The sequence below is a fragment of the Parambassis ranga genome, chromosome 4, assembly GCF_900634625.1.
Source record: "Parambassis ranga chromosome 4, fParRan2.1, whole genome shotgun sequence".
NCBI lineage: Eukaryota > Metazoa > Chordata > Actinopteri > Ambassidae > Parambassis > Parambassis ranga.
In genome coordinates, this window is record NC_041025.1 from 9561805 (window position 1) to 9588274 (window position 26470).

At 42.7% G+C, this 26470-nt stretch overlaps 1 protein-coding gene and 1 non-coding gene across 4 annotated transcripts in view; one reads left to right on the forward strand and one right to left on the reverse strand.

Moving 5' to 3' along the window:
* The window catches only part of ssbp4 (single stranded DNA binding protein 4), a 73666-nt gene that overhangs the window by 43988 nt on the left and 3208 nt on the right, over nucleotides 1-26470 (forward strand). For 2 of the 3 annotated variants that reach the window (XM_028404116.1, XM_028404114.1), the window contains exons 5-16: nucleotides 8024-8113; nucleotides 17483-17566; nucleotides 19425-19551; nucleotides 19626-19693; nucleotides 20929-20993; nucleotides 22768-22813; nucleotides 22910-22945; nucleotides 23081-23135; nucleotides 24387-24457; nucleotides 24537-24615; nucleotides 25009-25037; nucleotides 25131-25232. In XM_028404116.1, coding sequence (XP_028259917.1) covers nucleotides 8024-8113; nucleotides 17483-17566; nucleotides 19425-19551; nucleotides 19626-19693; nucleotides 20929-20993; nucleotides 22768-22813; nucleotides 22910-22945; nucleotides 23081-23135; nucleotides 24387-24457; nucleotides 24537-24615; nucleotides 25009-25037; nucleotides 25131-25232 — 852 coding nt within the window. Of the gene's footprint in view, nucleotides 1-8023; nucleotides 8114-17482; nucleotides 17567-19424; nucleotides 19552-19625; nucleotides 19694-20928; nucleotides 20994-22767; nucleotides 22814-22909; nucleotides 22946-23080; nucleotides 23136-24386; nucleotides 24458-24536; nucleotides 24616-25008; nucleotides 25038-25130; nucleotides 25233-25896; nucleotides 25969-26470 lie in introns of those variants that run through there. The other variant, XM_028404115.1, reaches the window with a different exon arrangement.
* Nucleotides 25565-25636, reverse strand: trnae-uuc (transfer RNA glutamic acid (anticodon UUC)). The gene has a single exon. It is a non-coding gene; the product is annotated as a tRNA-Glu (tRNA).

The window sequence follows — 26470 nt, forward strand, 5'->3', positions numbered from 1 at the left end:
ACAAAATGAAAATTGGTAGCGTGTGTCTAATATGTGTGTGTGTGCATGTGTGTGAGTCTCATATGCCCAACCCCCCAATGTCTGGCGCTCAGGAGGACTGCTCCTTTGGGAATGCCTCTTCCTGCTTGGCCCTACACACACACACACACACACACACACACACACACACACACACACATATAGACGCACACTTTAAAATAGAAATGGGGTGAGTGGATCAGACTGGCGTGAGATGGTTTTAAATGTCTGGTGTGTTTCTGTTGGTTGCTGAACATAATCATCAGCTCAGTAGACGGGTGTGAATTTGGACTGAATGTCAAACATGTGGGCGTGGATCTATTGTTACAGTAGAGCGCAGTGAGACAGGACTTTCTGTTTACTCAACTCATTTTCTCTATGAGCACATTATGCAGAGTAATATATGGTAATTTAACTGTTGCGAGCTAAAGACGTCTGACTTTAGCGCTTTAGGCACTCAGGAATGTGCACAGCCCAACTCTACCTCCCCGGCTGCTTGCTCCCTCTCGCTCTCTTTATTTTTTATGTTCGTGGTACTATATAGTACCACCACTTCCCTCTGCTTTTCATCTTGCACCTTCTCGGCTCTGCAGAAATAAAATCCAGTTGTGTGAGCATGACATGAGAAGAAGAAGGGGAAAAAATGAGAAGGAGTGAGCAGGAGAATATGAAAGAAAGCCAAAGAATAAGGAGGAGGTAGATATTGCTAACAAGGTTGCCAGAGACTCTTTTCATTTTTAATAGTCCCGTAGGAGGTCTGGCTGATAAAGTGTTATGTTATATTATTAAATCCTGGCAAAGTTTGAGCTGCAACAGATTCCAACAGGAGCAGTTGTGAAAGTGAGTCTCTTGGTTGGATAAACTGCACCAAAAATGAATGAAAAGGATGCCTCAGTCTGCACAAATATATCTAACATTTTCTGCTTAAAAATGACGTCCCTTTTAGTTCTGCACAGTTTGTGGAACGTCTGTGAGGTGTGACAGGATTGTTCAGCATGGTAATGACGACATGACTCCCTTCTCAGCCATCATGATAGCTAACCTGGCTATCTGAGGGTTGCTGACATTTTGCTGGTGGCTTGTGTGATTGGTCAAAAAGTGTTAAGATTAATGTGTGGAACACGTGTCCAGGACTCCATCTGAGTGTGAATGCTTCAATCAACCAGAAAAATGGAGGTCCTGCCACTCATTTGAATGTAGATAATCCATTTAGTAATGCTAAAGTAATGTTAGACTTTATTGTCTATCTTGTGTAGTTGTGCATCGTTATTGTCCTTATGTATTTATTTCTAAACAGAGACAGAATCATTAGAAAATGACATTGCATTGCTGGAATGAATGAATCACAGGCCTGTGTTAATTCATAGCTTAAAGATTTGTGCATCATCTCATGATTAGTGTAATGTTACCACAAGATAAATGTTGACAACAGTATGCCACATGAAAACAGGCAGCTTTTGGAGAACACTGATTATTTCAGCGCTCCTTTGCAGAAGAGAGAAGTCGTAAAACTGACTTCCATAGTTTTGTTGAATGTTTGTGTTTAAGGTGTGATTGTTATTATTTCCTGTTTGTGTAGCTGTAGGATAAAGAGAATAACTTTTTATGTCTTGTCAGTCATTCTGTCAAACAGTAAGGTTTAACCCCTACAATAAAGTTAGTAATAAGGAAAGTGTTCATTCAAAATCTGTTTTGTCGCCAGTCCTGTGTAAACAGGTTGTAGGAAGTGTGAACATGACTGCAGATAACTGAACCTACAGAAAGTAAATATTTGCAGATATGTAAATGTCACTTGGGATTCTGTGCTAAATGTCAGTGTGTAGTAGCTACATACAGTGCTCTGCAGTCGTCCCTGTACTCATTGTGTGTGCACACACATTCGGAACACTCCACTAATGCTATTATTTCTCATTAGTCTGGATCTTTGGTGATCAGTTATTTATGATTTACATGCCTATCCTTGAACTTTTTCTCAGAGTTGTCTTTTACTTTTACCACACACAGCAGCAGTGAACCTGTTGATTTGTGTTTTTTTTCATGTGTAGGTGTTTATTGAGGTTGAGGTTTTATAGTTGAAAATACGGAGGCATCTCGCCTGGTTGGAAAAAAAGCAACAAGTCTTTTGGCTGCGCTACATTCCCGTCTTTGATGGTTTTTAGAACATTCTACAACATTTATTTACATGTTTGCTGCATTGAAATAGGCCCAGAAAGGCAGTATACACCACCCCCAGCAGCTTTTATAACAGTGTCAGAAGTGTTTGAGGGTGTCTGTGTGTGCTATCACCTGTAAAGTGGCCTTTCAGTGGATGATCTACCTGCTCAGTCCTGATCTGCAGACCTCTCTGACCTGCAGAGCTGAGCATACAGACTCAGTGAGTGAGAGCCAGATTCCATCATTTCTCTCTCTGACATATTCTCACACACCTTTCATTCTTCATATTAGGTTTTGTCTCCAAGCTCCAAGCACTCTATTATTCCCTAATTAGCAGCATTAATAATCTTCAATTAGGCATATAGCTTTGTGCATGTGTGAGTCTGCCTCTTTCATTCAGACTGTGTGTGGAGACGTGTCATCATAACACACACTGTCCTCTGGTTTCTTTCGTGGCTCTCCACCCAACACCAACTGGCTAATGAGGGAGTAAAAGGCCATAGGCGGAGGGTGTGGCAGGGGCTGCACGTCAGTGTGTGTGTGTGTGTGTAATTAAAGAGAAGTGCCAGCAGGGGGGACCTGTGTTAGAAAGGGTCACCAAGAGAGCAGCAGGCCATCGCCAAGCTTTGGTCATTAACTACCGACACAGCCAATAAAGCAGTCTAGGCGTGTGTGTATGTTTGCTTTGCATGTGCATGTGTGTATGTCAGGAGGGCAACTGCTGAATTACTTTACATTAATACTCAGTTTATGCATGTTTGTTGTTTCACTGTAGTTTAGCAGTAATGTTTTCAATTTATTCAAAACAATATTTTTCTATTATTGTATTGAATATTTTCTGCCATTAATCAGTTATGTGAACAGGATTGCCAGTAAGGCAGACAAAAAGTATGAAAAAAGAGAATATTGGATACTTTGGTTACTCAGCAATGCTTCATTTTACACAAAACGTGTATCAAGTACAGTATAAGTCAAAATTAAACAAATGGACTGCACTATAAACGCTTATTAGAGCTGGTACCCACCATGCTGTGCCAAGTTGGGCATTGTCACATGTAGGTTTGGAGATCGACTCACTGTTGAGTCAGTTTTCATAGACCTCAAATGGTCGTAAAAGAAATTGTGGTCGTGTGGTACCTTCTTTTTTCAGCCCTGGAGGTTGGCTGGTTTTCTGAATTAAATAATGTTAAGTATATAATAAAATCTAAAGATTGTGTTAACATAAATGTACACATTACAAGAGAAACTGGCTTTTAATAATTCAAAGACTGTCTCCAAGTATTTGTTAGCTTGTTCTTCTTTATGTATTCAGGTTGTTTCGTCTGTCATGTGTTTTCCATCCCTCTGCATTCTGTCAGCTCCTCTCAGAATGCCACCACATCAATATAATGTTTACAGGAGGATCCAATTGACAAGCAGAGTCGTCTGTGTTTCTGCATTTGTTTGTTTCATCTCAGAGCAGGTTTTTTTTTCAGGTGACTGTGTGAACAAATGTGTTTGTGGCATCTGCACTCAGTGCTGTGTTGTCTGTCTCTGTCAGGTACTGTGTGTGGATTGCCATAGGTTGATTGGTTAGCTTTAGAGGCAGCAGTGGGAGTTAAGGTAGGAGCTCCAGGGCAGCAGGGGGAGAGCTGGGCGGTGTACCCCAGCCGCAGCATGTTCCCTCCGGGCTTCCAGCTCGGAGCGGTGCCTGGGTAGCTGGGAGGCAGCTTGAGGGCTCCTGAGGCCCTGATGCAAGGAAGAGATGCATCAGAGACAGAGGTGATATGACAAGGGGGAGATGGATGTGTGTATGTGTGTGTGTTTGTTTGTGTGTGTTCTGTTGGGGGATCCCAGGCAGATTTGTTTACCGGTAATTAATTCACCTGATTGACATAACAGCTGCCAGAGCGATGGCAGCGGCATATGTGTGTGTATACAGTATACTGCTGTGCATATTCACCACGTGTCGGCATGTTTTTCTGCATACCTGCACAGACAGCAGCTCCTGCCATCCAGGGCATTTCCCTGTCACGGGGTTAGGAGCAGGGTTCTTGGCAGAGCAGCCCGACAGCTCTCTGTCTTCCATCGATTAGACCCGTCTGTCGGCCGGCAGCCCTGCTTACACACTCCTGCCTCTCTGCTAATCTTTATAGAGTTGACTTCGCTGACAGAGTTATTGGAGTACTTGAAGAGGAGGGAGAAGGAGGGCTGTGACAGAAGGACAAATGGGGGGAGGCAATGACAGTCAGGAGCAGCATGAAGAGTAATTCCTGGTTTGCTTTGCACAAAACACCGCAGACCAGATGAAACAGGAGTCATGAAACCGCTGAAACTACACACAATGGAGGATTCGTTCATGTTAAAGACACATCTGTACAGTTTGTAGTGAGCCAGTTTTTTTCTCTGATGGATTGTCACAGATTCTTTTTGAAGCTCCCACACACCAAGGACAGTTCTTTACATTAATGGATTCAACACATTTGCTTTTTCAGCAGTTTGTGTGTTTGTGTGTGTGTAGCTGGGCAGCAGACAAAGAGAGAGGATACATATGAACAGAGAAGAGAAGAGAAGAGTTGGACTGGACTCTGTGTTTGTTTGCATGTGTGAACCTTGTGTTCAGAGCCTTAGGATGGCTGTGTGGACATTTTTAGTTTGTGAACACGACACACTGTTTCAGTGTTGTTTCTGTGGGTTTTGTACGGACGGCTCTTGTGATCAGAAAGAAACACAGGTGCACACGTTCAGACACACACACTCACACAACCACTAACAGGTCGGTATCAATGTTGTTGTGGCCAGCAGGTAGCGGTGTGTTGGCCTGCTTGTCTGGATCCAGATAACAGCAGATCCATTACCCCCTGGAAGGCAAGGTCTGATCACCGGACAGATAGAGCTGCTCACTCAATGTCTGTGGGCCTGGCCGGATAGCCAGCCTCTGCTGCTGAGCTAAAGAGGATCACAACCAGGGGCCAGTGGAGAGCAGACCCCTGTGTGAGAGGAAATGATCAAATGTGTGCCTTGTTGGGAAAGATTTCCAGGACTTATCAGACACTTCAAGGTGGCAGCTGCTTGTGTTGCTTCGTCAGAAATCATACTAACCAGTAAACAAAATGTTTAAACAAACATTAAACAAGATGTTTAATTGTTTTTACAATATATATATATATATATATATATATATATATATATATATATATATATATATATATATATATATATATATATATATAATACATATAGTGGTTGGTGTTATTGCAAGATGACTGATTAAAAGACAAATCCCAAATTGTTAAAGTTAGTCAGGAAAATGTGTATTTCTCTCAAACGACAAACTAAACAAATTCAAATAAATAAACTGACAAACAGCTTCACATGTAGAAACCTATTTCTTATTGAATATAAGAGTTCATCTATGGATGAATGCAGGATAAAAACTGCAGATATAAAAAATGTTTAGTACAGATTATCTCATGAAATTATGTCATCAAACAAGGCTGTGATTATCAGTAGATGTTTTTTGTGGAGGTGGTGAGAGAGTGAGCTGAAGTAGAGGAGTGAGGAGTTAACACAGTGCAGGTATTGTGTATCAGGTTTGTTTGTGTGCAGGGAGAGAAAAAGAAGGAGATAGCCGTGACAAACAGGGCAGCTATCAAAAGCCACAGGCTGCTTTAAACTCAGTTTCTTTTTCTCTCTTCTTTCTTTTCTTATTTTTTTCCATCTTCTTTCTCTCTGCCTCTCAGTTTCTCTGTCTGTCTCGCTCTCTCTCTCTCTCTCTCTGTCCCTCGCTCTCGCTCTCTCTCTCTCTGTCTCTCTCTCTGCTCCCTGGCCATGCTGATGATTGACGGCCTGAGGGTTTTAATGGGCACTGGAGAGCAGGAGCTGAGGTCGGGGTTGTCATGGCAACTAGGAGAAGGGGCCTTTTGCTGCTGCTTCACCTGAGTACTGTGGAGCCTCGTTGGCTGGCTGAGGCAGGCAGCCACACACACACACACATACTCGCCACACATGCTTACATGCCAGCACCACTTCCATTCACTCTCCTCCTCTCGCTGAGATGCCCTGCTGTCCATCCAACCATCTATTCTGTCTCCATTTTCTCATTGTTTTATTTCTTGCTTCTCTCACAACACAACAGCTGGTTAACTGTGTGCATGCGCACTGTTTAGCCTTTTGTTAATGCTGACCATTGCTCAATAAATGGTCACAGTTAGGGGGTTAGAAGTGTCTTGGTCCCCACTTTGGTTTTCTAGAAATAAGGTACAAGCTCTGCTACAGAAGTTCAAGAAGACCAATCATATTGTGCCTAAATTAATCTAAAAATAAAACTACAATCCTTGCAAAATGATGAAAACACCTGAAAAGACAGTCAGGTCACACAAGCAGCAAAAAGGCAACAACATTCAGGCTCTCCATGTACAGACATGTTTATTTGACATTGCCAGCAGGTGAGCTGTGTGCCTCTTTGCTCTGTGGTTTGATAGGTACTCTTGACCTCTTCCTCTTCATGCTCATCTGCTGTTGAGGCTAGAAGGAACTGACACAGTTCACCCATAGACCTTAGAAGCATCTTTAGCAGCCTGTTCTTGGCTGTCCGACCTCTTGTCACCCTTTTGAGAGAGAGTCTCTCCCTCTCTCTATTCCTTTTCTCTAGATTGCCGTCTCTCACTGTCCCTCTTTTTCCACTTTCCATTGGAGTCCTTGCTCTGTTAGTGCCTTATGTTTTTGTTCAGGGTCCCACAGGTTCACACCCTCTTACCAGTGCAGTGTGTGCATGAGTGTGTGTGTGTGTCCTGCCTCGTGGCCCTGGGGCCTGTTAGTTAGTGTCTGGGCTGAGCAGGTCAGCCGGGGCATGAGGGATTGTTTGCAGTGGAAGTGAGTAAGTGGGGGAGGGGCTGGAGGAGAGTGATGTGAGTTTGTGATTGTTCAAAATCATGAAAGTAAAATACAAATATTGACACTGATGATGCTTTTAGTGAAGTATTTTCTGATCTGTAGTAATTTTGTAAGTATATTTTTTTACTACAAACCATCCTGCCCAGCCTTTTAAGATGAGTAACAACAACCAAGGTCAACAGTCAGTTACAGTACAAGACTATTTCTAGATTTTTTTTTCATTCCTCTTTCCTATTCTGTGTAGTCTGCCTGAATTTGCTCTCTGTGTAACTTTGTTGTTCCGCCTCCTGTTGGCCCGGCCATGTGTGAATGTCGAGTACTGACAAAGCAGTCATGACCAAACACCGACTGTCAGCCTCGCTGCCTCAGAAGAAAACCAGAGCAGCGAGTGTCACATCTGTCTTCTCCCCCGAAGTTGAAAATCATTATAATTGAGAGGAAAGATGAAGGAAATACTGCCAGGAATATATTTGGAGGCCACCATCAACCAGAGACCGCATGCAGAAACAAAACCTGTTGTATTTCATGTGAAATATCAATCATATAAAAGCGTGCTGTATGACATTGGACAAAATCCACTGAAGCATTTTGGTGAGCTCGGAGACGAACCTCTGTACTTTCACCCAGTGAAATGTGCGTGACTCCTCCTGCTCATAGCCCTCTCTGCAACTGACAGATTCATGTCCTAGTTTTTGTTGTTGCAGCTGCCGTAGTGCTCCAGCGAAAGCTTTATATCTGTAGTTTTGTGTCCTTTATCAAATCATTTATCACTGTCTGGCTAATAATCATATCTTTATCAGATATCTGTAATTGCTGCATTTGTGTCCAGAATGAGTGTAATCAGAGTTGGATGTTTTGTGGCAAACAGCATATCTTTCTATTAATTTAGCCAACCACAGGATTATTTTACCACCTTGCTGATTGCTTGTTTGTCCTGAATACTAAGTAAAAACTCTCTTTTGTTGTGTTTTTCCAGAGTGCGGCTGCTGCTCCCAGCCCTGTGATGGGCAACATGCCACCCAATGATGGCATGCCGGGAGGACCCATGCCCCCAGGCTTCTTTCAAGTAAGAAAAAAAAAGAACCGTCTCTCAGACCTTATCCCTCACCCACCACCACCTCTAACATCACACAACACCAACCTCCCCTCTGCCCCTCCCTGAGCCATCGCTAAGCCTATCCTTCTGTCTCCTCCTCCTTTTTTAGCCTCTTTAGCTGTCCTAATCCCTGTCCAGATGTGTTCCCTTCTCTGTCTCTCTGCCTCCGTCCCATATGTCCATGCTCTGGTTGTTAACTCCTGGTGCTCTGTTGCTAATGCTGTTGACCGTATCCGATTTTTTACTGATTACACTGTATGTTCCCAAATATAAAATGTCAGTATGTGAGAGGAGAGGAGAGGAGAGGAGAGGAGAGGAGAGGAGAGGAGAGGAGAGGAGAGGAGAGGAGAGGAGAGGAGAGGAGAGGAGAGGAGAGGAGAGGAGAGGAGGCTATTTTCTCTGGTTTGTGTTGCTTCACTAATTCCTCCTGTCATCACTGTTCTCTGAAGGCTGTCTCGGAGGCTGACGAGGTCACTCACACTCTCCCTCTCCCTCCCTCTCTCTGTCTCCATCACTCTCTCATATGCAAACATGCACACTCAGAAGCCTCATTTGACACTTTGACACACATTAAAGTAGTAACACTTTCATAATTTGAGATTTTAAAATAACTGCCCCCATCTCCCGCTCAAAGTTATTCTCTGAATTAGTGAAGGTGAATGAGAATTTTAAATTCACTACAAACTCTTCTACGATTCAGTAATAAATACAGTTGCACTTAAAAGTCATCTGTATGTATTAGATTTTAGATGTAATGTTGTAGTACAACACAAAAAGTAGGAGGTGTTTAACCAGAGATGTTATTAACCCCTTGAGGTCTGTCCTGTTGTGTACCGGTGTCACCAGACTTATTACTAGTATTTCTGTACATGTAGCCTGTATGGCCTAACGACTACTAAAATGCAGTATAGTTACTCAAAATCATTGTCAGTGTGGCTGCTGGGCTCACCTTAAAATTTCTGGGTTCTCATTGACTTCCACAAAGTTAGCTAATTATTATATTATTATAATATTATTTTTTCCTCTTTGAACAAGAAGTTAATTAAATCATATTATTTAGAAGCATAACCAACAGATTAATTGTTAATAATTAGCTGCATCTATAACGGTTGTACACAAATGAAGCTGATTAATTTATTTGCTGTCAGCATGTGTTGCACTGGACCTTCACTGTGCCTTATTGTGAGTAAAGTATATACATTGTGAAACTGAAGCCATTTGTATGTTTTTCCTTGTGCTGGTTGATTGGCAGCATTTTGTGTGCAGCAGTGTGTGTGAGTGTGTGTGTGTGTGTGTGTGTGTGTGCACTGGGGTCGTGGAGAATGTTAATGATGTATGAGCAGTGAGCAGGCCAGGGAGAAAGCTATCTGATGGTGTTGCGTGAGTGACATTGCTTTCCATAAATAGACCCTGTGTGCAAGGCAGACAGACAGATAGACAGACAGGCAGGATGGAGAGGGGGAGACAGGGAGAAGAAAGAGGGGACGGATGGATACTATATTCACTTTCATCTTCTCTTCCACCTCTCCTCTCTCTCTGCTTAGCTCAGCTAATCTGAGCAAAGCATGCAAAGGTGAAGAAACAAAAAAGTAAAGGTGTGAACAGAGAGCCTGCATAGTGCACAGAAACAAAGACAAAGTGCTGTCTGCACCTTTTCCAAACTTTACATCAGATTATCTCAAATTAACCTCGCAGTGTTACGGGTTATGGCAGCATATAAACGAATGGCAGAGCTTTGGAGCTACAGCTAAAACCACACACGTTGCTTTCTGTGGCTGACATTCACTCCCCGGTGAACTAATGGTTGCGGTCCATGCTGAAAGTGCAGGCTGCTGAGTTTTCTGCAGTGCATTTATTCATTCAAATGAAGGCGGAGACACAGTTTTTTCTCATATTCTCATTGTGAATAGATTATATCTGTAAAGCGGAATATTCTCAGTGCTGTAGTCGTTTCTCATCTGGCATCCTTCTCCATGACATTTTCCTCACTCTCTCTATTTCCCTTCTCTTTGAAACTAGCATTTTCTCACATGCTGCCTCAGTGACAAATGCTTACTCACTGGCTTCTGTGTGTGAACTGTTCATGTGCGCTCTGCACTTGTGTGTGTGTGTGTGTTGTAGATATTTTTTTCCCCAGTTGCACGAGCATGGTAATTAGCATAGGTGACCCTAACACTGTTATTGGCTGCAGTCCTGAGAGAGAGGGATGAGGGGCAAAGGAGGGACAGCGGAGGAAAATAAGAGAAGGAGGAGGAGGAGGAGAAGGAGGGTGTCCGCTCCCATACTCCCCTAAAGTGTAGCCAAGAGATGGATGCGTTTGAGGCAAGAAGATAAAGGAAGAGAGGAAAAAAGTGTCCACATTTTGAATGTAATCCTACCCCTCTCAGCAATAGTCCATCCCTGCTGCACCATGGCCCTCTGGGGAGGACAAGCAAAAGGGGAGATGACAGGGGGGAGGAGAAAGAAGGAGGAGAAGCTGCAAGGAGAGACGGTGTTAATGACAGGAAGGAGGAGAAAAAGCCAGCAGAGAAGAGAGGACACTAAGATGTCTGAAAAATAATCAAAAAGATTAAATAATTTTATAAACTATGCAGGAAAAAAAAACTTCTCCTCCTTTAAGTCAGTGAAGCAGTCAGGGTGGGGCAACCTCTGTCTAATAACTGGAATTGTTCCTCTTGCCAAAAAAAATAAGGGATCCAAAGTCAAAGGCTTCACTGCAGGTAATTGCAGCTCTTCAGGGACAACACCAAAAAGCACAACAAGAGGATTAGGTTTGATTACACATTTAAGAACAAGCAACCCAGGTATCAAAGAGGAATTTAAGAACCTGTTCAAAGCTGACACATGGCAGGCACATGGTGAATTAGGCAGACACCTGCTCTCAGTAATTTATTTATCAAAGGTGAGACTGATCTCAGGGTTCACTCTGGTCAGTGGTGTTACAAAGATGTGGATAAATAATGTGCATAGGGACGTGAATGGGAGCCTGGAATCCGTGCAGAAATGATTGAAGAATAGTGTGTGTGAGTTAGAAGTCAAGTCTCAGTGTTTGGTCAGGGTCATTGTTGGTGCTTCATTGGAGGATGCAGACTTCTAGTTTAAATCCTCGAGGACAGCGAGGCAGACAGATAATTACAAACTTGTTAGATTCTTGGACACAAAGCGGCGCACAAATTGACCAAACCTTCTGAATCTTAACCGTCTTTGACCTCTTTGACCGCTTTGACCGCTGGACAAAAGACGCCAACAGATTGTGTATGAAGAAAAGCTCTGTGAAACACTGCTATCTCCTTTTCTGAAATGTGAATGGAAGATTCAAAAAGACAGGTGCTAAAGGACTCAGATGAGAGCGTGCAGGCAAAACTTTTCACTTCTGTCTGAACTGGAGCCACCGAGAAGAGCGATGTCTTTTACTCTTATCGTCACCGCTTATCCTTGGGACGACAGCAACAAAAAAAGAAAAAGAAAACGATAAGTAACAATTCCCTTTTGGATGACAGACACTTAAAATGAGAGGCAGTCCTCGCCAAACATCTCCTCTGTCCATTGTCTGCCTGTAGATTCTGTAAGGAGTTCAAGTATGTTGATAAGAGTCACTACAGTTAAACAGTGATTTAAATGTAGTCTCTGTCTCGTACCGTGCATGCTATCAGGAGAACGCTTCAGATACTGCATGTTTAATCTGTTTAGTAACAGACGTGAGAACTTTGTTTGGACACACACACTCACAACGTACCCTGATGTGTTATTAGGTTCTTTAGAGAAGAACATATAAATAAATACATCATTAAATGCTGTGCTATCCTACTAATGTATGGGTTATTTAGGGGGAAGTTGCTTAAAAAGATCAACAAGTCCTGTCTTCTGTAGGCTGGTTTTGGTAGCTCATGGAATCTGACTCTGCCTAACTCCCAGATAAAAAGGGGCAAAAGACATGGTCTTAGTGTGAGTAGTGTTGAAGTAGATAGGTGGTGATTGTCGTGGCAGCCTTACTCTTATTTCTGCCAAACTTTAGGCCTTACTAACTAACAGATGAGTAGTGCATGAGAGCAGATGAGGTGTATAAAAATGTACAGTTGTCATGAAAAAGTCATACATTTTAAATCAGAGGTGTAGAAGAATAGACTGCCTTTTGGAGACGACCTCAAGTGGCCATTTCAGGAACTGCACGACCACCACATTGGCTTAATTTGGAGGTTGATGCGTGGGTGACACTTTACATCACGCAAACAAAGCCTACAAAAGGCATGGATCTATTTTCCATGAGAGTTTCCTGTTAGTAAAGAGAGGATAAGTAGTTTTTATTCGTTAATTAAAGTGCGATGAATAGAACTAACTTTTCTAACCAGTGTTGTTGTGGTCACGCTTTGTGTTAAACAAGTATCAGTTCTTAAAAGTAGGTTGCTCCAAACATGTTGGGGATCTTGCCAGACTTTTGTCTCTTGATGTAATCCCACACTGACTCTGTGATCGTTGAGATCAGGGCCACACCATCTGTAGCATGACTCTGTGTTCGTTTTGTTACTGAAGATACATCTCTGTGACTGCGTGTTTGGACTCCTGCTGCAGATAGAATAGGATCAGACGCCTCCCCGATGGTGTTGCATACAGTATCCTCTGCCTAAAACCTTTGCGCAGCAGTGTGTGTATATATAAATCATTTGATGCCATCCTAGCATGCTTAAATGTCTGTCAGCGTTTTATGGCAGTCCTCTGGGAGAAAAGACCTCTGATAGTGTGTTCCCATCTCTGAGCTGACATGTTGCCATGCTATATACCATGAGCTTGCAGGAGACCTGCTTCTGCCGCTGCTCTCTCTGGAATGTTAGCAAGGAATGACAATGAGTGTGCATTCAGTGAGTGTGTGTGTGTGTGTGGCACTGTTCCTCCTGGCTTTGTTTGTTGTGTTCAGTGATGCAGGGTGCTTTGTGTTCTCGCTCTCTTGTTTGTGTGTGTATGTGTGTCCGTCCAGTAGTTTTCATGGCAGTTACACACTGCCCTCTAGTGTTAGCTGCAATAAAACCTCAGAAGACTCTGCCACCTCTTTCTCTCTCTCTCACTCTCTGTTAGTGGTCCATGAGGGGCAGCAGTGTGGGTCTTCCTTAAGCTGAAATGAGTGGTGAGGAGGCGAGGGGGTTGTGTTGATGGGTTTGTGGTACTGTGCCAAGCTGTTATCTCCTTAGCCGGGTAGAAAATGATTTTATTAATTGCTTCATTTAACGCTCCCCATGTCCCCCTTCTGCTCCCCCCTCTCCTGCACAAATACACAAACAACAGCACACGAGCACACACACTCCCAAGCAAGCTACTTTTCAAACTCGCCCTGCGTACACCTCTGTGACAGTTGAAATGTTCTCTCTCTGTGTCTCTCTGCGGGGACCTGTAGAGAGAACAGTACAGCCATAAAGGCCATATGCTGGCCCATTCAGATGTAATAGCAGGAAGGCCTGGGGAGGCCCAGCCAAAGGAGGTATGCTCCATTATGGCACATTATAGAGAAGAACAAGAAAGGAGCACTGTGTGTGTGTGTGTGAGAGAGAGAGAGAGAGAGAGAGAGAGAGAGAGAGAGAGAGACTGTGTTTTACCTCTGCTGCAGGAACAAAAAATATGATCATACACCCACAATCTGAAGCATCAACTCCAAACTGTGAACAAAAAGCTGGTCCCCACAAGTTAACAGCAGTTAGATGTTGTTTGGATTAGGTTGCTGCTCTTATGGTGAAGCTCTAAACAATGAGTGCAAGTCAATGCAGTGTCCTCCTGAGTGACTAAAACTAGGCTGTGCGTGTGTGTTTTGTAGAGGAGAACCAGACTGCTGCAGCTGGGTCAGTGCAGTCATACCCCGCAGGGGTGTCTTGTTAGACACATACACACACACATACACACACACACAGGCGGGCTCAGCAACAACAATAACCTCTGAGGTCAGACAGAGCTAGCGCTGCATTAGCCCCAGTGTGAACCTGCTGAGAGACAGAGCGAGCCAGTACAGCTGGTGTTAACCACCCAAAACACACACACGCAGAGTGGCAGTAAAACCACAGTGGCACTGGTACTAACGTCACAACTGTGCCAGCACATCCAGAGTACACTGTATGTACAACTAAATAAACATTTTCAGATCGCTGAATAGATTATTGACCTGCTGCACGTTGTGAGGCTGGTTAATAAGTGGCCTCAGTGACGACTTGACTGCTCCTCAGGTGAGCCAGCCAGATGAGTAGATTCAGTGTATGAAGAAAAGGACACTGCCATGTCTCAAAAGGACTGGAAGCACCTGTCTCTGCTGCTGAGCACAACACTCACACGTCCACGAAGAGCTGCTTCTGCTTATGAGCAATATCGTTTTCATGTGTATGAACAAACTCATCTCTCCTGCCAAAGTCTGTGCTCTTATTCGATGTACCTGCCAGCACAGCGGCACTGCATCTGTGCCTGTGGGAACAAACTTGTTTCAAGCTGTCAGTCAGGCATGTTTATTTTCCCACTGTTGCAGCGCACACAGGGTTCCTGATGCTCCGCTCTGTCGGCGTTCTTACCATCCCAGCCACACCAACAGAGCGCTAACACGGGGAGGGCGGCACAGTGGGCAGAGTGGGAATGTGTGTGAGGGATGAGGTGTGTGTGTGTGTGTGTGTGTGTGTGTGTGTACATCTGCAGCTGTGTCCTTTATCATAAATAACACAGGTGAAGGGACACATGTAGATATTAACATAAACCACTGTGTGCAGAATGTTTAAAATTTGTGGTGTCAACAAAAAATTCTGATCTAAACTACATAAAATTATACTTGATCCTGCTTTATGTAGTCCTGGTTCATAATAATTAACAGTAAACTTGAAGATATAAAACAAAAAACCTGTCAAAAAACTCATGATTGACCTTTTATGGTGACTGAACCTTCAACACGACACTATGTGCTGAGATAAACATACTTTGTTCAATTTGTTTTGTAGGTACAAAGTGAGTAATTTGATTTTAGCTGTGTAGCTTGTGAAATTACACGTTTGTTTTGTTATCCTTGGTCCATGGTCTGTCCCTAAAAATGGAATGAACGGTACCCTGAAGAGGTGGGCCTTGGTTTGGTTGTTAGCTGTGTGTTTAAGCTCAAATAAACAGTGCTGACTGAACATCATCAAAAAAAAAGTTTGTAACTGTTGAGTTTGTTTTTTTGAACCAATCTTTGGAAGTGAAGGTGAGAGGCAAGTCACTTACACAGTAGTGTAATTTATTGAGACAGAGTGTTGATTTTGTGAACATGAACCTCGTATTTGTTTTTAGGTTATTTCAAATGTAACATCTGTGTGTTTGAGCTGTTGCAAAACACACAGAAATGTGGAAAAGTGTAACACGCTACATATTAGACTACTACAAGCAATATATTCATTCTGCCTTTTACAAAGCAAGCAATTACTTGGAAAACAATCAGTGTTCTAATCATCTGAAGTCAGATTATGATGTTAAATGTTGAATCAATGAGGGGAAAACTCATAAATCCTGGGCCTTGTGCATATTTATTTGCATTTGTGTGTGGGAATGCATCTGCATTTCTTCATTTTTGCATGAACATTGTCTACCAGTGCATGTCAGGTGTGTGAGTCTAAGGTCATATTGCACACGAGTAATCCGATAATCCCTCACTGATGTTCGACACACACCTGTGAAAGTAGCACCCGCCTTCAGTGCTATAATGCACTTACATAACCAAGCCAACACACACGCTCCACTCACACTGAGAGAAGATCCCGCTCCCACCTGTGGAAAAAGGGGAGATCTCAAATTTGCACTCATCACCACACACACACACACACACACCTGTAATGTTACCTGATAGCAGAGTGCTTGACGGAGGCTCTGGCAGACCGGTAGATAAGCATGATCTGGTAGTGGGTGGTCCTCTCCCCTCTGTATTGATGTTCAGTTAGTAACAGATCTCACCTGGAGCAGCTGCTGCTGGAGTCAGATGAGGTTACTGTTGGAAGAGGCGGAGAGGTCAGAGTTCACACAGTCCTGTGATACTGTATTAATTTAATGTGACGCTGTGTTTGTTCCCAGATGTTAACTTGTTCTTTTGTTTCGTTGCCATAATGATGTTTAGACATTTGGCGCGTTTATGTAGAGTGAAAGTGAGCACCACGATCTGAACCTGCTTTATTGGCCCTTGATTCTGTTTTGGACGGATCTGAATCTGGCAAACTGGATGGAGTGCCATTATCGTGGCGGAAAAATAATAGTGTTTGAAAATGCCCTGAATTATCCTTTGGCCACAGTACAGTAACTGAATGCTGATTACTGCCCACTTTGTGAATTGATCTGACCTCACCCTGGCAATGGACAATTCCCACTCATGAAAATCAATACGGTCCTTTTGGAAATGTCACCGACACATGTTATTATGTGCACTTTGTGTTGGTACAACATTAGATATAACAGTTACACTGTAATTATACACATTTACAGTGTATGTGCTGCATTAAGTTGCTGATTTTGTGGACAAGGGACTGAAATACACTCATATAACCATGAGATTATTTACACACTGAAGATTGCATGAGTTTGCTTTCTTTCTTCTTTGTACACATCCATGCCATACTCTGGTCTTTTAGCTTTAGCACTGTTGGGTTTGCCTCCGCATGATGTTGTCATGGTAGTCAGGCACCATACCTTAATTCTAGTGACATGTTGTTCTATAATGTTGATTAGATGAGCCACAGAATTTGATCAATCGCAGTGTTGATTGTTGATATTTGTATATCACAACATTAAGTCAATTGATGAAAAGCTAACTTCCCTGTGGTGTTTGGCATCATGTCAACGTGTGTTTAAGGATTAGCCAGTAGTATGTTACAATCATTTGTATCCTCATAACTATATAACTGTTTTCTTCCTCTTATCTTTTGACATCCACAGACTGTATTTAATGTGAAAATGTTATTGCAGCCTATAGCCTGCTATTCTTCAATCAAACCTTGATCCCTGAGATATTTGATAAACAATAAGCTGTGCAAACACGCTGATGGCATCAGACGGAGAACGACTCTGTATGCAGCCTCTGAATGAACGAACAGATGAGAATAATGTGTGGAACAGAATGATCATGATGTACATTTAATGAATACATCAGCTATCTAATTGTAGATAGTTGATATATTCATTAAATTTACAAACTCTAGAAAGGAAACAAGTATGTAAGAATGGTTTAAGGTAGCTAAACTTGTGTGTGCTGGATTTCTGTTGAACCAAACCTTGAACAACCATGCTTTCTTTGATAAGGAATATATTGTTTCCGAAACATGATTGATTATCACCTGTATTCATATCCGATCTTTTCTTCACCAGGGTCCTCCAGGGTCTCAGCCCTCTCCTCACACACAGCCTCCCCCACACAATCCCAGTAATCCCATGATGGGACCTCATGGACAGGTAAGAAAGAAACATTTGTACTTCCCTCTTTAACCCTACTATCAGTCACTCACTCACTCACTCACTCACTCGCTCGCTCACTCAACATGCAGTGGACAAACAGCACACAGGTCCCTTGTTGTGCTAACAGTCAGGACAGGCAGCATCCACCATAGTGGATCAGATGAATAATTTAGCTGTGTTGGCCCAGCTGTAAGGAGCGGAGGTGCATCTAGAGGGCCTCTTTTCTCCCTCAGCCCAGCACTCACCATCCCATAGTCCATCAATAGACCATTAATATTGCAGCACGGCCTGACACTGTGCAGCTCTTCGTGCACAAACCCACCACAACATGGTCGAAGGAGGAAAGGAGAGCAGAGGAGGAAAAGGTAGACATTAGTGAAGTGGGTAAAAAGGAAAACAGTAGTAAGTCAACCCTCGCCTCGAGGAGTGATTGTAATTATATAACTCGTCCTCCACTCGCCCCGAACGCACACACACACACACACATACTCACTAACGCACACAAAATGCAGTATGTAATTACCATTGAAATGTGTTCTCCTGTCATATTTGTGTTTGTGCTTATCAGTGTTTGAAAGTGATGATATGAACATCATTCTGCTGTTCATGCTCTGTGACCAAAACACACACCTCTCACCCAATCAGCATTCAAATCAGCATGTTTCCCCAGATACTAAAATAGTTGTTGGGAATTAATCCTTATCATCTCACACTGAAATGTGGTTCACTGGGTGTGGGTATTTGTTGCAGCAATGTGCTCTCACAGGTAATTCTGAAAACCATCTGTCTGTGGTGCTTTACATTATTCACTAGTTGTGTGCTGGCTCTGTGTGTGTGTGTGTGTGTCCTGTACTAGCCTGCTTAGAGGAGAGAGGGGCAACATCAGCACATGTGTTGTGCACCAAATAGACACCTAGAACATTGTCTGCTCATATTTGTCTCGTCTGTTCCTTTTCTCCTTGTCTTCACATTGTTCCTTCAGCTTTCTCTCTTTAACCCTCTCTTATCTGTCCTCCTATACCTTTATCCTAATGGCTTATACCACCTGAGGTCCTACTTTCCAAACTTTAATGACAGGCCCCTCCTTCCTAGGAAATGTAACAAAACTATAGCAACATATTATTCTTCAACACAATAGCTCCCCCTGCTGACATGCTGTGATAACAGTTCAAAAGTCAGCCGGTCAGATGTAAAGAGAAAAGGTTACCTGAACCTTTTGTACCTTTTGTGATGTGTTTAACATAGAATAGTATGAGTAATGTCACTATTTAAAAAGAGTGGAGGGACTATTTTGCCTTCTATCAGCACACTGTTTACCATCCAGGATGTTTTAAGTTTCATTAGTGCATGACCTGAGTAATCTGGACTAGCTGCCAGCTGATGAAAATATGTGCTTGACAACTAAGACAAAGAGAGTGCTGCACTACACAAAGAACTGACAGGGATTAACAGACATAATGCTATTATACAGGAATTTGAAGTTGAATTTGTTGTTCACTGAACTGATAATGATCGTGGCATGCTGAGACATGTATGCTGCTGTGTATTTCTGTCATCTCATCTTGATTTAATTTCTGTACTCGTCCTACTGCATTCGTTTTATTCACCCTAGTACAATCATCAGCATATGAGTATCTTACTTAATATGTATATATTTTTTACTTTAGCTGAAACATGTTTCCCTTGATTTTATCCACACACTGTATGAAGATTTCAATCAAATTTATGATGCTGTTTTTTGTTTCCTTGGATATAACACTACCTTGGAATTGCACCTACTTGAAACCATAATCATCAGAGAACATACTTGACATGTTTAAAATAAACTGTCCTTCATTTGTCCTTTTTCCTGCAGCCATTCATGTCTCCACGGTACCCAGGTGGCCCAAGGCCCTCCCTCCGTATGCCAAATCAGCCTCCTGGGAGTATCCCAGGGTCACAGCCTCTCCTTCCAAACAGCCTGGACCCCACCAGACCTCAAGGTACAAACAACTGTGATACTTAACAGTTATTATTGATCTGAATAGTCGTTAACACTCTCCGTGTTTCACCACAGGACATCCAAACATGGGAGGTCCGATGAGAATGAATCCTCCACGAGGCATGGGAGGCATGGGCCCACAGGTAGGTGCAGTTATAATAAAGAAACAGCAACATAGAATAAAACACAAAGGGCACTTCAGCAAGTCACAGAGTCCTTCAGCACTACCAGCTTTCCCACTCTGCAGCTGACAGGCTGCCAGATTTGGTGTTTGGCCCGTCAGTTTATGAGCAAACCCAATGTTTGGTTGCCCTTCAATAAGGGCTTCCATAAAACCTGCAATAATGTCAAACCAACAGCCTATAAACAGCATGTAGATAATCCTTCTCCACTGCTAAAGAGAAGTTTTGGTTCAGGCCAACCTCATAACTTTGCTTTTAAATGTCAGAAGCGCTCTGATGATTAGCTTGGCTTTGACCAGAGCTCACCCACTGCTGCTAATGCTAGCTCTACATGTTAAATCCCTTCTCGCTGACTCCTACCAAGGGAGAATAACAGAGGCGGAATACTCAGACTGCAATGAGCAAGTCGCCACCAACATGTTTCACCAAACGTGGTGCCAAAGTCAGCCCAGTTGGTTTCCTTTTATTGCTTTAATTTTTGTCAGTGTGATTTATTTTAATACATAAGATGCTTAAACAACAGTGTCTCTTTGAATTACTGTTATCAGACAGCTGCTTCATTCTGCACCCAGCCACCTCACACTCCAGCATCACCTCACAAAGACACACACACACACACTCTTTCTCTCTCTCTCTCTCTCTCTCTCTCTCTCTCTCCCTCTCTCTCTCTCCCTCTCCCTGTGCCCTTCGGCCCCTCTCTGTGCCACCCTGGCTCGGTGACTTTGGCAGTGAGCGTACTAGCAGCTGGTGTGGCATCTGCTCGACAAGTGTAATCGTCTGCTGAACAAAACTCTTCCTCTGAGTGGAGCTGCTCTCTGGCCTGCCCTCTTTCACTTAGTTACACACACACACACACACACATACGCACACATATGCACACATGCACACATGAGGCGCCAGCCAAACCCGCCCACTGGGCAGCCATGAAAACATACACACAAATACACAGAAGAGAGCACAGACACATATATAGGGACTCACAACATACAGGCGTACACAAACAGTCGCACACACAGCTGTCCTCTTTCACACGCAGCCCACTCCAAACAGCCCACACACAGCTCATACATGCACATAATTAAACACTAGTTAGTGGGAGACATGATCGTTGCTGACCTTCATTAAGATTCAAACCTTCAGACGGAGCAGGTGTGAGACTCCATACTGACTGACTGTGTGTTCATCTCTTTTTGCAGAACTACGGTGGAGGGATGAGACCTCCTCCTAACTCCATGGGGCCAGGGATGCCAGGCATGAACATGTTAGTAGACTGAACAATCTTTTTAATGCTTGTAAATTTACCAAATATCAAAACAAATGTTCACAATTAATGTCAGGCAGATTTTGTTTCTGTCCTCCAAATGAGTAATTTCAAAGACATACAGTAGGTATTATACAGAGATTCCCACATGAGCAGCACTTGGAGAGAGTGGGGAGGGGGAAAAAAGGAAAGCAATCTCCCAGAGAACCAGATTCAGGGTGGGCGGCCGTCTGCCTCGACCAGTTGGGGTGAGAGGAGAGCAGCGAGAGAAAAGATGAGCATGTAGCAACAACAATAAACACTGAGCAGATTGGTGTAGCCAGTTAAGGCAGATCTGAAACATGCAGCTTCAGAGCCAAACAGCTGCAGAAAGGGGAAGAAGCATAAACTACAGGGTGGTGCAGGCAAAATACAGTAATAATTAGTAGGATTAGCAGTAAGAAAAAGAATGCATTTCAAGAAAAGTATACAGAAATGCAGTAAAATTCCTTCACGTGTTTGAAGAAAGGACTCAAATGGTGTCCTGATGCCTGGGCCGGGGGTCTTACTGCAGAACTGTGTTTCTGCAACAGAAAAAAAGACTTCGGTTTGAGATTTTTAAGCTACATATGAGCTGATATGGCACTAAAAGGTCACTGGGAGAGAGGCAACGAAGAGCCTTCAACAATCAATAAGATCTAAGATTGTAAAACACACTGGGAGCCAGTTGTAAAGTAAAAAACATGAGTGATGTGGTCATACCTCTTGGTTCTGGTTAAAAGGCTGGCAGCTGAGTTCTGAACAGTCTGAAGTCGATCAATACATTTTTGGCTAAGACGAGCGTGAAGTCTGTTACAAACATAAAGGCAACACATAAACTGCTGTTTGTATCTTTAAGGAAAGAAGGATCGTAAAACATCAAGATTTCTTGCAGCAGGCCTAACCTGTTGCAGTGAAGACCTGGCAGATGGCAGGAATTATCCTGCTCTATGTCTGTGGATGCTCTCATTCATCCAGGTCATGTTCTGTCCATTTAAATCGAGGCAACTGGACTCAAGGAATTTTTGAGTCCAATTGCCTTTATTTAAACCCTTGGACATAGCCTGTTGTATGTTTCCATAGCCTTACAAGGCAAATGGGGGAAAAGTTGGTGTCATCTAGACAGTCCTCCAAGTAAAAAATAGATTGGCATTGAAAGACATGTAACATTCTGTGACGGCGACAGAGAGACATGTACTTTGAAGCTGTGACGTAGAGACACACCCAGCCTTGAATGTACCCACTGTTGAAATACTGTGTGAGGGCAGCACCTGCAGTCGGTCCAGCACTAACACTGTGGAGCACATACCTGAGTCAGAAGCTATTATAAAGACCAATTGTGACCTTCAAAAGAGCAGCCTCTGTGCAGTGGTATTTACTAAAGCCAAAAAAGAAACTTAAGAAAGGAATTATTTTCCACAAAAGAATCATTTTCAGACAATAACTTTCAGACATCCAAAGGAAAGACAGCTTGAAGATAGGTCACTGTGTTCGAAGGACGAATAGATCTAGTCTGTTTTTTTTCTTAAATGAATTCTCAAATAAATGAAATATTTTATTCAAATAAGATATTTATCTTTTCTATATTCTACATTGATTATTAATTATAGGCAATTAGTGGCACTCTTTGTACATGTGTGTCTCAGTACAGTAGGATCTGAATCGTGAGGTTTGCGTAAGTGTCAACAAATGTCTCCTGTGATGGCTGCGTTCTTCTGGGAAATGTCTAACCCTTCTTCTCTGTCGGTATTTGCAGGGGTCCCGGTGGAAGAGGGCCATGGCCGAACCCCAACGCCAACTCAGTGAGTCACATTCTCTTACACCTTTATTCCTACTGAGAGTGTTTACAATAACAGTGTCTCATGTTTTGTTTCACCTCGGGTCTACTCTCTCCACAGATAGCTTATTCATCTTCATCTCCAGGCAACTATGTGGTAAGTGTCCCGTCATGAACTGGTGTTCGACCACAGGCCATAAATTACCTGTCATGCCGTGATATCTAACAGGCACGCCGGCATCTAGATGCACTCAGTGCTCATTTCTCTCCTTCTCTCGCTCTCACCCCTCAGGGCCCTCCAGGGGGAGGCGGCCCACCAGGAACTCCCATCATGCCTAGCCCTGGAGGTGAGTTATACACCCCCCCTTCCCCTTCTGATTTCTACGTTTATCCAGTGTTCATTGAAGGAGATTCTGTCTGAGAAACATCCAACCTGTTCTCTGTCAGTCACACATTAGTAGATTGACAGAACTAGCGCTCCAGATACTTGCATAATTGAGCCATGATGAGTATTTTAAAGAGGAAAATTTGCTTTGAAGGCTATGTTCTAATGTAAACACATTATTTTTAATGTATTTATCCAGATATTGCTGTGTTTTGTCATAGCACAGACAGTTGTAATAAAGTGAAGCAGAGGCATGCAATCAAATGACAGTTCTCAGTTATGACCCATCAATAAAGGGACTCAGTAAAGGATTGGCCGAGAACAAAACACTGTGGGCTGATATCCTGTAGATGTTCTGTTCCTGTCGGCCTGTGGAGAGCCGCTTTTTGTGTCCACTATTTATTATTTATATACATGCCTCTATTGTGATGTGTTGCGGGGCAACCTTGTGCAGTGCTGCTCACACACGTACACAGGCAGGGAAAACATATTTCCACTGCAGTCGCCAAGACTGTGCGCGCACACACACACACACACACCCACACATGCACAGACAGACCTCCCACAAAAAAATTCCACACCTCACCTCAACCCCCCTTTTGAGTCACGACACATTCAGGGACACTAACAGGCAAGATTTTTCCACCACTTTGCGTCCCATCTATACCCCCGTCTCCCTGTCTTTCAGTTTGTTGTTCTCCCCCCACCTGCTTTTCTCACTTATCTGTTCACAACTTTCTACCTGTAATGTCAGAGCAAGGTCACCTCATCCTTCTGAGTTTTTTGAGGACACACAAAGACTGACACAGCATGTGGTTGTTGTGATATGTGTGTGCATATCATAACTAATCCCCTTATTATACAAGAATAAGAGATATTAGGTTTCTTTCTTTGTACATTGCAATGAATGGTAAGAAGATTTATTGATGATTCAGTGACAGATTATATACTGGCAGCTGCAGAAACATACAGGTAGTTTGTATGTATGTATGTGTAAACAGCTAAATTGAACAGAAATGCTGTCCTATTCAGTGACACTAGGACACCAAGACAAGTTTCTGGATATATTCAGCTGGTAAAGCACATGTTTAGCATGCACAGCCTGGTTTTTTTATGTTCCATGTAAATGCTGTATCCTGAATATGATCAAAATCAGGATAAGACAAAAAATACAGTGTCTCATATAAAACATCAAACTGCTCCTTCCTCACAGATTCAACAAATTCAAGTGAAAACATCTACACAATGATGAACCCCATCGGCCCTGGTGGAAACAGACCTAATGTAAGTATATTATTATATTTCATAGTTACATTTTTATGTCAAATCTGTTTCTATAGCATAATCAATGGTTTCCTTTCAGTTCCCAATGGGGCCGGGGCCTGATGGGCCCATGGGTGGAATGGGTGCTATGGAGCAGCATCATATGAACGGATCACTAGGTGAGTATAAGTAGCAGGTAGTTAATAAAAGGCCGTTCAGTATATTCACTGAAGCCTGCAACTTTCTTTGAACACAGACTTTCCGACAGTATTGTTCTGCCCTCTAATGGCAGGCAGGGGAAGTGCTTCCTCCCCTCTTAGTATTGATCAAAGCTTTAACAGATTAGTGGGGCGGGTGAGAAGACCAATTGATCCTGTTGGTGTGTGAGACGTGATCAGTGAAGCCGTTGGAGTTTGTGCTCATCTGTATCTGAAACAAATAGCTTAATTAAAGGCCATTACTCGCAGGTTGTTTATACTCAAGCTGGATATCCTGAACTGATAATGAATTAGCAGCAGGATGCTGAGAATTACTTAATGTTAATGAAGCTGTGTTTTTTTTTCTAATCACAGGCTCTGGTGACATGGATGGGTTGCCAAAGGTAAGACTTAATGTTAATCTATGTGTGTGTATATATCTGTCAGTCTGTGTTGGTTATTTATTCTCTCTCTCTTTTTTTTTATCCACGTCATAGAATTCTCCCAACAATATGGCGGGCATGAACAATCCTCCCGGCACTCCACGGGACGATGGCGAGATGGCAGGCAACTTTTTAAACCCATTCCAAAGTGAAAGTGTGAGTACAATGTCATCATGTCAGCACATGACAAAAACACTGCATACAAGAGAATAAATATGTATCATATATCTGTGATTTGACTATCTTGTATGAGACTCAGCCACAGAAAAGAAGTTTGAATCCTTAATGACTGGGTCTGATATCACAAAGATAGATGTTGACTTTGTCTACACTGAATTCTGGATAAATGAAGACTGTTGTGATCTTCACACAACTAAACTATTTATAATGCCAGAAAATAAGTAGTATATTCCAACACATGCATTGTCAAATTAAACTTTATTTGACACATACACAGTGTCAATAGTATATAGTCAATAGTTTGATTATTCCCATACTGGAGGTTGAATCCAGGTCACCTGGTTGAAAACCAGGAATCCTAACCGCTAGACTATATGGGACCTTGTGCCATGTGACCTACCTGGCTAGGTGGCTTTTCTTGCTTTTCCTACCCACAATCCTCAGTGGAAGATACGTCATGTGACTGACCAGCTAAGGGTGCAAAAGTCAATAATATTCAAATTTAGTGATACGGAATGTGAGCAATGTGAGATGACACACAATGTCTCAGCTACATACTAAACACAACAAGATGCACTCTGTGTGTGTAGCAGCACTACATGCTAAATTAAAAGGTGGGTCTTTGCTATTCTGAACACAGGACATGAGATGTTTTACACTACACAGACGGAAGGGAATTCAGTCAATTCTGTGACAATGGGGAAAAAAATCCAATACAGTAAAACGCAGGTTGTCTTCTTCTTTCCACTAACACTTCCTCATGTATGTTAATATAGATTAAAAATGTTGCTAAGCCACAAGAAACCCTTTAATAGGATGAAACTAGTCAGTGCATGTCTGTAAATGTTACCATGGAAACAGGGCTTTACTTGCAAGTTATCCTAGATTATGATTTAGATTGACCTAAATGTGTGTTCAGGCCAATAAAAACAAACTCAGACATGTTCAGTTATCGATGCTCGTCACTGACCTCAACTTTTAAGAGTGACTTACAATATTTAGAGCAATCTAAAGTGTTTGTAAAGCCAGGCACTGCTCTTGCTTTGTAAAGTGAGCTTACTTACAACCAGAAACACAGCATGTACAGACACGCATGGAAACAAACACGCATAATAAGATTTTTCTTGCTGCATGAAAAGATTGCCATAACGTGAGCCTGTGTGACGGACATTGCAATCTGAAGTTGCCTAACACCTTCTCCTTGGGCTGCTCTG